Source organism: Pan troglodytes, chromosome X, assembly GCF_028858775.2.
Source record: "Pan troglodytes isolate AG18354 chromosome X, NHGRI_mPanTro3-v2.0_pri, whole genome shotgun sequence".
NCBI lineage: Eukaryota > Metazoa > Chordata > Mammalia > Primates > Hominidae > Pan > Pan troglodytes.
The window spans coordinates 120,971,145-120,984,791 of record NC_072421.2 but is presented as its reverse complement, the minus strand read 5'-3'; the positions used below and the strand labels follow the sequence as shown (position 1 = coordinate 120,984,791).

Genomic DNA, 13,647 nt, shown 5'->3' with positions numbered 1-13,647 from the left:
GTCTGAATGTCACTAACTTAAAAAGAGGACAGCAGAAAAATTTATGGAACTGTGAACATGCTGTAAAAATTTCTTAGCCTATTTTGGATAAGTTGGACCCACTAACATATCCAGTCACTAATAAGACTTGCTATAGTCACAGAGATCTGGTCTCTATCATACAAAGTCCCAAAACCTATTTCCTTTCTTCCCTCATTTGCTGTTTAAAACAGAGGGGCTATCTTATCTTCAGATAGTCTGAGAAAGATATAATCATTTAAAAATAATGCAATTTCAGAGTACTTGCGGTTTGAATAACTATAAATCTTTAATATCAGGGAGGTAACTTTCTTGGTTAGCATAGGGCCTGGCAGCCAGAATATTTGGATTTTGTATCTCACTAGGAAATTGAGATCCTTTTATACTTTAAACAAGTTCCTTCAACCAATGCTCGGAACCCCAGGCTTCTCAAATGCTAACCAGTTGCTTGGAATGCAAAGCAACAAAAATATACTCAAATAAAACTTTGAGCCTCTTTAAGATATTACTGGCAGTGAAAGTTAAGTCAGGCTTTCAAATGACAGACAGGCCATCGATGGCCCTGAGTTTAGTGTTGGCACTGTCTTCTCCTCTATTCTCCACCGTCTGATGCTCTTCTCTCTCTTCCTCTTCCCTGTTGTTGTCCCATCACTACCACTTCTCCTGCAATGCTATGCCTTAAGTCAGGCACTGGCACCAGGCTCAGCAATGTGGCAATTAGCTCAGGATACAGGGGAAGATGCTTTCCAATGGCATATGAGTGACTGGGCTCATCAGGACCACAGGAGAAACTACAAAGCAAATTCTTCCTCCTTTCTGTGCTTCCTCTTTTCTTATTGCAAAGGGCCCAGTGTCCTCACACTGCTACCTGACTAAGCCCTTACCCGGTCCTGTCCTCCCTCCCGGTAATATGTTCTTCAAATTACGTCATTCAGTTTCTTCAGTACTGCTGCTCACCAGATCTTAGGAACAGAGCAGTCTGATTAAAGGTACTCAAACTAAGGTCTAATAGGGAGATTTCACTGCTCCTAGAGATCCTAGTTTCAAAGGAAATTTATCAACCCTTAAGTGAACTACATTCATAAAAGTGTGGCATGTCAGTTTAGAGCAGTTGTTCTCAAAGTGTGGTCCAGGGACCCCCGGAGGATCCCTGAAACCCTTTCATCAAAAGATCTGTGAGGTCAAAACTATTTTTATAATAATACTAAGTGCCCTTCTCACTATTATTCCTTCTTGATATACAGTGGAGTTTCCTGGAGGCCATATGATGGGTGAAATTACAATAGATTGATTGAAGAAGCAGAAATGAGAATCTCATTCTCTGTATTATACCAGATATCAAAGAGATTTACAGAAATATAGACAGTGCCATTCTTCTCACTATTCTTTTTATTGTTTTAGAAAAATAGTTATTTTTCATAAAAGTATATTATTTATGTTAGCATATATTGGGTTTATTATTTTTTAAAATGAATCAATGAATACATGAACAATTTTTCAGTTTTAATTTCTGATGTGGTAAATATGAATAGATGTAACACACATAAAGAAAATCTATTTGGGATTCTTAATCATTTTTAAGAACGTAGAGAAGTCCTGGGACAAAGCATTTCAGAGACAGGTTTTGGAGGAGGGAAGGCTATTCTTGTGCTAGGGGTCCATGCTGGGCTGCCACTGTCCACTCTTGCCAAAACCCAGGCTCAGTACATCGGTGACTTAGCATCCTACTTCTGAACAATGGCTTATCCCTGCCTTAGGCCATCTAGTGGCTTCCACGAACTGGCTAGCAACTGCTTTTCACTCCCATGGCTTACACCATTACAGTGTAGGTTACTTTAGAGCAATAGTTTTCAACCAGAGGCCATTTTGTCCTCCAGGGGACATTTGGCAATGTCTGGAGTCATTTTTTGTTGTCACACCTGGGTCGGGGCCGGGAGATGCTACAGGCATCCAGTGGGGAGAGGCCAGGGATGCTGCTAAATATCCTACAATGTACAGGACAACCCCCACAACAAAGAATTATTTGGCACCAAATGTCAGTAGTGCCAAAGTTGAGAAATGCTGCCTTTTGAGTATCCAGACCTCCTGTGAGATACCACAGGACTTTAGAGAATTTTGACAAATGACCTACTCTTAGAAGTTTAGCCTTGGATCGGAAAAATAATCACAGGGTTTATGAAACCTGGCAGGGAACCAATGTGCTTTTGGGAACTTCTAAATAAAAATGAGGGAGAAAAACAAACATTTCAAGCAGCAGCACAGCCAACAAACATAAAAGCTGTAATCAGAAATCACAGATAATACCACTTAATAAGGTTACAATAGATGCCAAGAAAAGAAAGTACTTTAAAATCCAAATCTCCTAGAACTCTATGTTGCTGTGGGGTAGACTAAATTTCTGAGATGGCAGAGGAAAACTGCTTTTGTCCACATAGTTTTCTTTCTTACTGTACCTTATTAGATGTGTTACCTAGCCCAATCCTAACCAACTGAAGGTATTGACACCCTCTCCCCAACACACACACACACTCTTACACATAGGTATTTTGAAGGAAGTGGAAATAGGTGGGCATTTGATCATTTTGAATGTCATTTTCTCCATGAAGCCATTTTTGCTCTTCAATGTTTTCTGTCTCTTCCATCACTTCTACCTTGCCTTATTATTTATGCCTATGTCTTATGTCTCCTACTACACTGTGTGCTTCTCAAGGGCAGGGAATATGGCTCATGTATTTGTATCTCCATTTAGGATATTTTTCTTAATAAATACTTGTCAAATCAATAACTCTTTTAGTATTTTGTTTTTCAATCTAGTATATTTACATACTTATTATTATGATTATAATTATTGTTCAGGTTTAATGATCACCCTAAGAAGGTAGATTTATGGTGTCTATTTAATACAAAAAGAAATTGAGGCACAGATAGGTTAAGCAATTTGCACAAGCCTGTGCAGCAACTTATGGGGCGGGTCAAGAGGCCAATTAATATACATTGAGCTGTGTTCTGTACATTCTCCAATGGAATACACAAAAGGGTAGCATCCCTCTTTATTTTTGCTCTTCAAGCTTAGATATTTGTGATGATTTTATTTTCCTTTAGGGACCCCCATACTCCAAATAACTATCAATCTAGCAAGGGTGTATTTTGCAGCTGGGGCCTTTTACTGTGGTGCAGCAATGTCTCCAGTGTAATGTTTCACAGCAATTACTGCAGGCCCTTAACTGGTACCTAAGAGAATTATAAGTCAGAAATATTTATTGTACTCACCTCAATAGAGAACAGAAAGAATTAAACAAAGTAGGTCAGATTCCTATCGTGGAAATTAGTCAGGCACTCTCCCCTCTGAAGGGCTTGCTATGAACTTTTTGCTGAGTAGAGCCGTCTTAAGACAAAGACATGGGTCAGCAGGCTTAGGGAAAAAACAGGAGTGCTTTGTGACATAATTTCATGGGGACTGGGAACATCCCTCCATCCAAAAATATTTATCTCACTGGCAGCTGAAATTCCACTGTGAGAATTTCACATCTTTAAGTGACATGATTTGTTAAAATACAAATCCTTCTGAGAAATGGGAAATGAAACAAAGAGTAAATATTTATAAACTACAACTCTTTGTTCTGTTTTGTCTAAAAAAATGTTTGAGGTGGGGTGGAAGAGTGTAAGGTTCCCCTAAGAAAACATTTTGTGGCATGTAAGTCATAAAAATGCATACGGATTGCTGATCAGATGGAGAGAGTGAGAGAAATGGGAATTAGTCATTTAAAAGTATGTGAAGTTAATGCTGAATTGTGTCTCAATGATGATTCCTGAGTGTGGGGAACAGTCATGGAATTACATCTGTCTGTTTTTTATATGGAGGATAGTAATGTAATTCATAATACTTTGATAATGAGTTCATTTTTTGAAGAAAACATTATTGGATTATAAAAATTTCTGCTTATCTCTACCATCCACACCTGCCACTAACTCAGCTACTAAGACTGCTCACAATCCAAGGCCTCCACCTGCCAGCTGGTGGTCTCCTGGATTCCAGGCTCAGTTCCTGGGTTGTACCAACCAGCCATTTTAAAGAATCAATGTTATCTTAGTGATGGCCAACCTTACATATGGAGACAGCTTTAGGATAAGAATGCCATTGATTTTTTTTTCTGTGAAAGTAGAAACTTATTTTTTTTTTAATTTTTATTAATTATTTATTTTTGAGACAGAGTCTCGCTCTGTTGCCAGGCTGGAGTGCAGTGGCATGATCTCGGCTCACTGCAACCTCCGCCTCCCGGGTTCAAGTGATCCTCCTGCCTCAGCCTCCCAAGTAGCTGAGACTACAGGCACATGCCACCATGTCCAGCTAATTTTTTATATTTTTCGTAGAGATGGGGTTTCACCATGTTGGCCAGTTTGGTCTCAATCTCTTGACCTTGTGATCCGCCCACCTCAGCCTCCCAAAGTGCTGGGATTACAGGTGTGAGCCACCACGCCCAGCCAAAACTTAATTTTTTAAAAAAACAAAATAAATAAAACTTTTGATGTATTTCAAAAGAACTGCTTAATTTATTTTAAAGTTTTAATTTCAGGAAATACCTAAAATAGTAAATAGCAAATAGTAGCTTAGAACCAGGTTGGATTCCTTATCATGAACAAAGAAATGGTGAAGAGAGTGATATGAGGGTGCTGAGCTTAGGGGAAAAGAAGGAAAATTGGGTCTTGTCAATTAATTACCAAGTTGATTCTGTGAAATAATCTGGTGATCCTGGAAGGATAAAGAGAGGAATCTATACTGTCAATATGGTTCTGGGCCTGAAAAATATCAGAACCCAGGGTGTAGTATGATTTAGTCCCCTGAAATACTATGGGATATATGCTACTATAAATGGCTTGACTTCTCCTTTCAGAGCAGGGACACCTAAAGAGCAAATGTCTGTTTAATTAATTATTCCAGAAGATCCTCAATGGTGCCCTTAGGAGAGATAGATATATGTGTAAATATGTAGGTTATGGAGAAAGACAAAGAGATCACAGAGAAGTAAAAGAAATGTATGAGCAAGGGTGGTGCATTTGCATAGTCAATTAGAAATCTGCTCTGATAACACATTATCTGGATGACGAGAATGGAAACTTATCACGGCCTAAGCTGGAAGCCCCTCCCTCACCCTATCCCTTAACCAAACCCTTGCTCTAAGTTACTAACACCTGCTTCTTGGTATCTAGTGATCTTTTGGGAACAACTTTTTAGAAATGTCTTTGGCCCAATGGAGGGAGAACAGCCATCCTCTCTTTTGCAAACTCTTTTACTGAAGATGTTTCAGGTTTTCATGATGGCAAAGCATCTTTCCCAATCACTCACTTGCTTCTCTAGCATTCTCTGGAAAAGCCCCAGCATCACCCAGGACATAACAGGCATGTACAGGCAGGCAGTCACAGACATCTCTGCCCAGGTTGGTCTTGCTTTATTTAGCTGAAGCCAATTGATGATCAAGCAAAAAAAGAATATTTGCTGGATTAAAGAATTTACTATGTGGTACTTCACATTCTTTTCTGTAGATTAACCTGGGATATGTATAATGAAGGGATTTATCTCTCCATATAGCAGCTGTTTGAGGCCATGGCAGTTCAAAATATGCCCTTGAGTACACCAGTGTCTGAAGTCCTTTAAAACAAATCTCTATCCCTTTGTTTTCACAGGGGTTCCTGAATGTAGGATTCCAGGAAAATGAGGATTTTATTTCAATCCTTCTATCCTTGGATCAGCCTGGGCTTTCTGTACAACGTGGGAGCATGTGCATATATGGCTGCTGGCATTACTGAACTCTGGCAACCTAAATAATCCTCATTTAACAAGGGCAGCTACAATGATTTGCAGTTATGCAGTGCTTAGCTGCTAGAAACTATCTCTGAGAGAGTATTTATATTCATGTAGTTCACAAATATAGCTCAAACCTATTTAACTCCTTGCTATTGGGATAATAATTTAATATAAGTGCAAAGAGAAAATTCAATAATGCGTGCATATAACATTATGAGTTGAAAGCTGTGAGTCATTTCACTAAGGGCCTAACAATGCTAGTGATTGAAACCTATTGATGAGCATCTATGCTGCAGCAGCAGCCCCAGAAGCAACTCTTACACACATGGGTAAAGCCAGTGACATTTCTAAATTACAACCTCTCAAATACAGAGCAGTAGACCCCTTGATTCCATAGGTTGTGTATTTCACTGATAGATTTCTACTAAACTGCCAAACTGGACCTCTGTTCAACTTCTCCATCTAGTAGTTGAACCCAATAGTCTGGGAAGACCTCTTACTCAATTTATCCCTGACAGAGAGAAGGGGCTCAGGGAAAATGCTAAGTTTTGAACAAAATATGGCCATAGACACTTTCTCAAATACATAATTGGCATGATTCACTTGAAAACTCTGGTTTAAGATCCTTTGAAAGATCAAACTATCAAATTTTGTTGGGTTTTATTATATATAAGTGTGTTTTCTTTAGTTCATTCCAGTGGCACCTAGAGAAGCATAGAATGAGAAGAGAGAAACAGATCTGTACCAGAAACTCACATGATGTATGTTTCTGAAGACATTTAACTCATTCCCCTGATCCTAGACAAAATATGCATTGAGAGTTCAATCTGATGGGTGCCAACATCCTCTTTATTCTCCAATAGCCATCCCTTGACCATGACTCATAGAAAAATAATCAGTTTTAGCTAAAATCATAGAAAAATAATCAGTTTTAGCTAGATTGCAACAAGTGAAGTCTATATATCAGATCTGAAATCAGATCTGGTTGCCATGCCAGGGCATATACCACCCTCTTTTAGCATACATTCTAGCATCTACACATCACATCTGCCCTTCCAGCAGTGATGTTAGACAGGACATACAAATATATATATATATATATATATATATATATATATATATATATATATATGAATGCCATTGCCTTAGGTATATATTTTGAAAAACATTTGCATCAATGCCAGATGAAATTAGGCAAAAAGGTGAATCCAGCACTTGGACAACACTTTTGCCACTTCTGATCAATGGGGATCAGCCTCATGTGCCAAGGGCCAAATGCTATACCGCTCTCTAGAAAGTCAAAAGAGAATGGAATTCAATTGTTCGTAAAAGAAATTTGCCCCCACCCTGTTCCACCAACCCCAACTCCCACCCTCACCAAATATATTTCAATTGCATCAAATTTTTCATGTTTCTTTTCCATGGCTGTCCTACCTTTCAGAGATTGTGTATAACCTTCTCTTCAAATGAAAGGAAATCAAATGATTTGGTCTTCAAAGGGCAGAAAGGGAATAAACATACACCATTTCACTGTCTGCCACTGCAATGGCATCTTTCCTCTTGGCAATTGTATAACAGCATTCTTACCTTCAGGCTTTTCATTCCTGTGGCTCTTTCTGTAGCTCTGGTGTTGGACATTTGGTCATTATTTGTCAATAAGAAACACATTCATGTTATCAGGATAACACCAAAGGCAAATAATAATGTCCTAATCATAGAAACCATGTTAAGGCCATAGTTCATTTTTTAAAAAATCATTAGAATGGAATTATTTTTTAAAAGTGTTTTCTTTCTGGATTACATTTTTTTCCGGTGGTAGAATTTATTCTTTAATATCATTTGGCAAAATCAATGGTTTTGGCAGCCATTGGACTGGTTCAGTTCTTAAGGCAACAGGTCCCTTGCTTGAAGCAGTCACTTGAGAGAAAGTGAGGATTTGCTCTTGGGAGGAAGACCTGAGTAAGTTCAAGGAGCAAATTTAGTGACTACCAGGAAAGAAAACTGTCAGGTTCTTCATACTTCCAGGAGGCAGTACCAGCATAGAATCATGCAAACCAACGAAGAGCACAATATACTCACCCTACTCCTCGATCCCAAACCAGAGTCTTGGGGATTCACAGGAACTTCTGCTAAGACCCAGGAAGTGCCATCCATCTGTAATGATTCTTGCCTACACACATAACAGTGTCAATAAAGAGTCATTGGGATCCATCTTAACCCTGAGTATCCGAAATGTCAACCTTTAGGGATGGCTCCTGCCAATAAAAGGTCCATTTTGTTGCAGGCAAAGGCAGATGCAGATTCATATCCATTACCCACGGCCCAAGAAAGTCAAAGAATTCTGGGTGTGGAAGAGAAGTGGTTAAGAGACGGTGGCATAGGAGAGGAGAATTGTAGACATACATGGAAGAAGAAGAAATACACACAAAACTGAAGATCTCATGTATACCAATGGGAAATACAGTATAACCTCATTCATCTATGTGCCGCCAAATATGAAGCTGAGGGATTTTGGAATTGGGCTGTCCGAGAGTGTAACTTTTTACTATCTTTGAATAGAAGACTTGCTAAGCAAATGCACGGGATTTAAAAAAACAAAGATAGCTAGTGATAGGGAGGAGGAACATGTTTTAATTTCTTCAGAGAACAAACTCTTTTTAGGTACCTTAAGAGCACCCATGTGAAAGGAAACACCACTGATTTTAATTGCAGGCATTTTTTGAAACGATTTAAACAAATTCCCTATGTTTTTTCCTAGCATCACATTGGTCAGTTTATTCTAGTTCCTATATATTTTTGAAGATATAGTAAAACTGCATTTCTCTATCAATATTCTATAAGTCATAATGAGCATCTTACCATTTATTTAAATAATGGAGGTTCAATTGCACATCCCATCCTCCTCCCTCATTTCCTTATATGCCTCTCAAGTTAAGGCACCCACCTATCCTACAATTATCATTGCAGTCAAGGGGCTCAGAATGGTCCCTTTAAATATTCTGTTACAATGTTCCCAAGAGCACACATGTGCTGATTTTCATCTTGGAATATATGGAAACTGGGAGTCTATTTTAATCCCTAGAGAGGACTAAAGTCTGGTATAATTCTATGGTGAGGTTGGGTAGGGTTTGTTAATAACTTTCCACCTCAGTCACAAATAGCTCGTTTCACTGACCCTACCCTATCTAGTAAGGTAAGGCTAGATGGGAAAGCGAAGCTGGTGCCCTTTACCCAAGATTAAGGGAATGAAGTAGGGTGGATAAGAACATAAACGTTTGAGGGGACAGGCAGCTGCAGAAGGAGGCTGATGTGCCTATGTGGTAGTTCTGTACATAAATCCTCCATTCTGCTGTGATTTACAATGATAGACTTTCACTGGCTATGTCACAAATCCCTGGTGATCTGGGTTTATCACTGAAACAACCTACTGGCTCTTAATTACTGCATCTGCACACACATTGTAATAAAGCATGAACACAAAAGGGTGATTTGCAGGTTAAAAATTCCCAAAGCACAGTTCTAATTTACATGATCCTTGCATGTGCATTTACAGTTCATCAAGAAATGATCAAGTCTGTTTTGTTTAGGTCCTATTAGCTCAGGTTTGGGAAATTGGGAAAGCCAAGGAGTATTCTGGTTTCAGCTTGTAGGTATGGTTCAGGGGCTGCCTCAGAGACTGACCTTGTTTTTAATTCCCTGTATCCATAAAAATAAAATAAAATAATAAAACATTAGTTTTATTAGTTTAAGCTCATGCACATTTACGACAGCCTGAAAATTTGCTGTTTCTTTCCATAGTATGGTAACTTTTCTAGACTAATCTCAGAATGTGTAATGTCTCATGCCAGGGAAGAAAAAGTCAATGACTTAATATAATTGCCCATTTATCATTAGTTAAAGGTTGGAGAGAGAGAGAGAGACAGAAAGATAAGTGATACAGGTATTTCTCCCTCTTCTGGTTTCAGAGATAATAGGTCTGAAAGTGTTTTTGAAAAAGTAAAAGCACTTATAAATGTCAGGCGTTGTGATTATTGTCATTTTTAGTAATCAGTACTGAGGGCTGGAACAGCTTAAATATGCCATTTGCCTAGTAACCAAGGTAGTTGCGAATGAACCTGATTCTTATGGAAACGTATCGCATGCAATCAGATTCACATTGCTCATTGGATAGGTGGTAGTGCTAAATTGCCATCTGCAATATTATCACAAGAGGTGACTCTGAAAGTCAGCAGAGATTTATGACAGCATTAGCTGTGTGACCTTCTCAAAGTCATCACCATCTCTGGATCGCACTTTCTCTGTGAAATGATGGTATATTCAACAGTCAATTTTCATGTTAACGAGATGGGATACAATGAAGAGATGTAAATCTCAAGCCATTTTGCTAATACAGTAAAACCTCACTGATTTGGAGGAACAGAGGGAAAGGATTGTCTGAATGAGTAAAGCAAGTCCTGCATTACAAAATAGGTTTAAAGAATGACAATTTTATTACTTTAAGTCTATTTTGTAATTCAAACTGACTATAAAACATTGCCTTAGTGGAGATCCTCGTGAGAGCTACTTTAGCCTATAGATATGTAACGAATATGATTATATCTAATAAGTGCTTCCAACATTTGAAAAGGGTTTGTTCTCTTAAGAAAAAATTCAACTGACATTCCAGTCTAAACTCTTCATTTGCTTAACAAACCTTTCTTGTCCTCATGCCTGATAATATAAAGTTAACTTGTAGACTGGTCCCTGTCTAGTTTATCACAAATTATTAATTAGAGGGCTTCAAATTAATGAGGTTTTACTGCTATTTCTACCTCCTTCTCCATTGATTTTTTTTTTTTTGCATCACTAATACGTAGTGGTAACCAGATTCACGTTCATCTCTTGCCCCTTCTCTTGCTCACTCTCAGAAAACAGCAGGTAGCAAGAAGGAAGAAGATAAAGGCAAGCTTCTTGGTAATCCAGAAATGGAATAAGCAATCGTTGGGTATGCAGCACTGATCGATCATACTATTATCCATAGTTGAGAAAAGGGTTGACTTATTTCAAAAGACTGGCTGTAGGAATGACCAAGAAAAGCGATTTGAAAGATGCCTGGCAGGTAGCACTATGGTTAGAGAAGTTGAAAACATTTAGGATCTACTGAAATATTTTTCTATTTGCATATCGAAATTCAGATAATCTGGAAATCGTGAGCTGTCAATAAAGTTACTTGATAAAAAACTTTGCAGCAGTACTAGCTGAGGAAAAAAAGCTTGATTGCTGGTTGTAATTAAAAAATAGCTGGTCTAAAGTTTTGGGGTCTTCATGTACCAAAACATCTGGGTGAAAAGTAAAAAGTCAGCCAAATATGTGCAGATTTTTTTGTTTGTTTATATAACATCAAACGTCTGGTTATCTGAAAACTTCTGGGCACTTGGCATCATGTGGATGTTTTAGAGTCATCTTGTTACAGTCCATGGCTCCTTTTTAACCATGATGAGTATGAATGATGAATTCGTGAGAGCAATGCATCCAATCCAGCTCAATTTTCATTCTGCAACTCACTTCAATGATACAATTAGGTTCTCCGTGCAAATAACATGAGAAAAAGACAGGTGCTAAATACTTTGGCCATCAAGTTGGCCATTGTAAATATGAAATGAGCCAAAAGCTTGGCTAAATTGTCAGTGTCATCAGTTCACATTGGTGGGAAAGAAAGTTACTGCTTTTTGACACATAGTAAAACCTTGATTAATTGGAATCCATAAGGGATCAATGGAATTTTCAATAAGAACAACCATTTTGTTCATTGTTGGCTAATAACAGTTTTTCTTAAAATGCTTCTATCTACTTTCTCGCCTCAGGGAAGCAGCCTCTAACGTTTGAGGGTCAATCCAGATGGAGGGAAGATAGAGGAGAAAGAGCCGAATGTGACCCAACCATAGGTCATCTCTTGGTAAGTATTTTTTAAAAAAATCAATTCCTTGCAGTCTTCTTTTTTGGAATACTATTGCTGCTTTCTCATCAATGTGAAGTACTGAGGGGGCAATTCAGTTAGTTGGGGTACTGGTTAGGTGAGTTCTGGTTAATCAAGGTTTTACGATAAAAGGCCATGCCAATGCCTGGTAAGATTATTTGCTGAAGAAAGTTCTTTTAAAATTGATTTCTTTGAAAGTGTTCTGGATCAGTGTTTCCAAACCCATATTATATTTGCAGACTGGCAAACTAACTTTTCCATCAGGATCCTGAGGGATAGAGAGGGAAAGAGAGGAGCAGAAGTGCAACCATTGTCTCTGAAGAAGAAAAGTTTTGGCTTGCCTGTCTGTTGGTCTGTGGTTGGGAAACACTGTTCTTCACCTTAAGATGCCCATGGGATCTTGGTCGTACAAGAGGTGAGTTTACATGCTTCAATATAATTCTCATGCCCCTTGGGCCAAGGAGGATTCTGTTTTCAGGTCCTCTCCTGTACTTACCCAAAGTGTGTTTCCATGACTTTGTATCGCGGCTTCTGAGCTTGCCCCTATTTCTTGTTGCTTGGATGATGGCTATTCATTCATTCTAGCTCCAAGGAGCATTAGAAGTCAAAGGAATGCCAAGTAAGATGGGTTTTCTCATGATGGCAGCCTGGATAACAATTAGACCTACCTGAACCAAGAACATGGCTAAGGAGAAGCTAAATCAGGGATTCATACACACATATAGTATCACAGTTAGGCGACGCACTTGCTTAAATACACAAAATGTCTCTGCAAAGTCTCTATATGGGGTGGCCTATTGAAGAAAGACCCCATTTAACTTGAAACCGAGCTTGTTATTTGGCTTTCAAGTTAAGTGGGGCCTGCTTAAATGGGCTATCACATATAGAGAACAACATCTCATCACTCAGACACATAATTGAAGAAGCCACCCTTACTCAACCAACCAACCTCTGTGAGCAACCATCACAACCTAGAAAACAAAAGGCTATGCCCTGATTTTTCAGTAGATGGATCTGATTTTTCATACCACTCAACTGAGGCAGGCGGGGACAGTCTCACAGGAAAGCCTTGGACTCTTGAAAGCCTAGGGCACTGAAACCCACATCATGGCTTTCATAAGGCAACCAATCTGGTGGGTAAAGGAAGGGAAAGGGTGTGGTTGGAGCCTCTGTCTGGGAGTTGAAGAAGGGACCCAAGTTAGATCAAAAATGTGGGCAGTGCCCTAAAGTCTTTTTGGTTCCCAAAGCTGCCAGGCAGGGGAATAACCTGGTCATTCCACTTTATGTGTGAGTCTTGTGCTCTCTCCTCAATAATAAGATAACAGTCTTGCCGATTACTCGTCACTAAGGGTACCCGGTTGTGGTGACATTGAGGCTGACCTTGGAGTCACCGCCCCCGCTGCCGCACTCTCCTTTGTCGTACCACCATTTGTTTTTCAATTTGTCCAAGAGGCCTTGCTCATTCAGTTTTAATACTGCCAGGTTAACAGCATTTCTTGAAACGATAAAACATAACTTGTAAGAAAATGCACAAATGCTTAGGAAATCGTTAACGTATAAAAAGGAGCACAAGAGGACAAATTGGCTAAATTTCACAGAACGTGGAGCTATAAAAATGTCTGTACAGCAAATACAGGGTTAAATATTGGAAGGTGGCATGGAGGATAACATTTGCTCAAAACTGAAGTGTGCGGGATGGGGAAATTGTCTTTGAGAAAAAAAGTAACAAGAACACCACATCCATGCAATTAACATTCGTCACATATGGCACCATAACTTGGCTTTTACCATTTAAATTGAAAAAGCCGTTGAACTGTAAAATTAAAACAGCAACAAACAGTCAGAGAGGACAACACAGAGAGAGAACATT

General features: G+C 38.9%; 1 protein-coding gene across 7 annotated transcripts in view; it reads right to left on the bottom strand.

Moving 5' to 3' along the window:
* The window catches only part of GRIA3 (glutamate ionotropic receptor AMPA type subunit 3), a 307,537-nt gene that overhangs the window by 12,127 nt on the left and 281,763 nt on the right, over positions 1-13,647 (bottom strand). For 2 of the 7 annotated variants that reach the window (XR_010154884.1, XM_003317663.3), the window contains exon 14: positions 13,158-13,272. The exons of the other annotated variants lie outside the window; for them this stretch is intronic. Coding sequence is in view for 1 of the 2 variants with exons in the window: in XM_003317663.3 (XP_003317711.1) it covers positions 13,158-13,272 (115 nt within the window). In the remaining variant the exon portion in view is untranslated. The remainder of the gene's footprint in view (positions 1-13,157; positions 13,273-13,647) is intronic. 7 annotated transcript variants of the gene reach the window in all.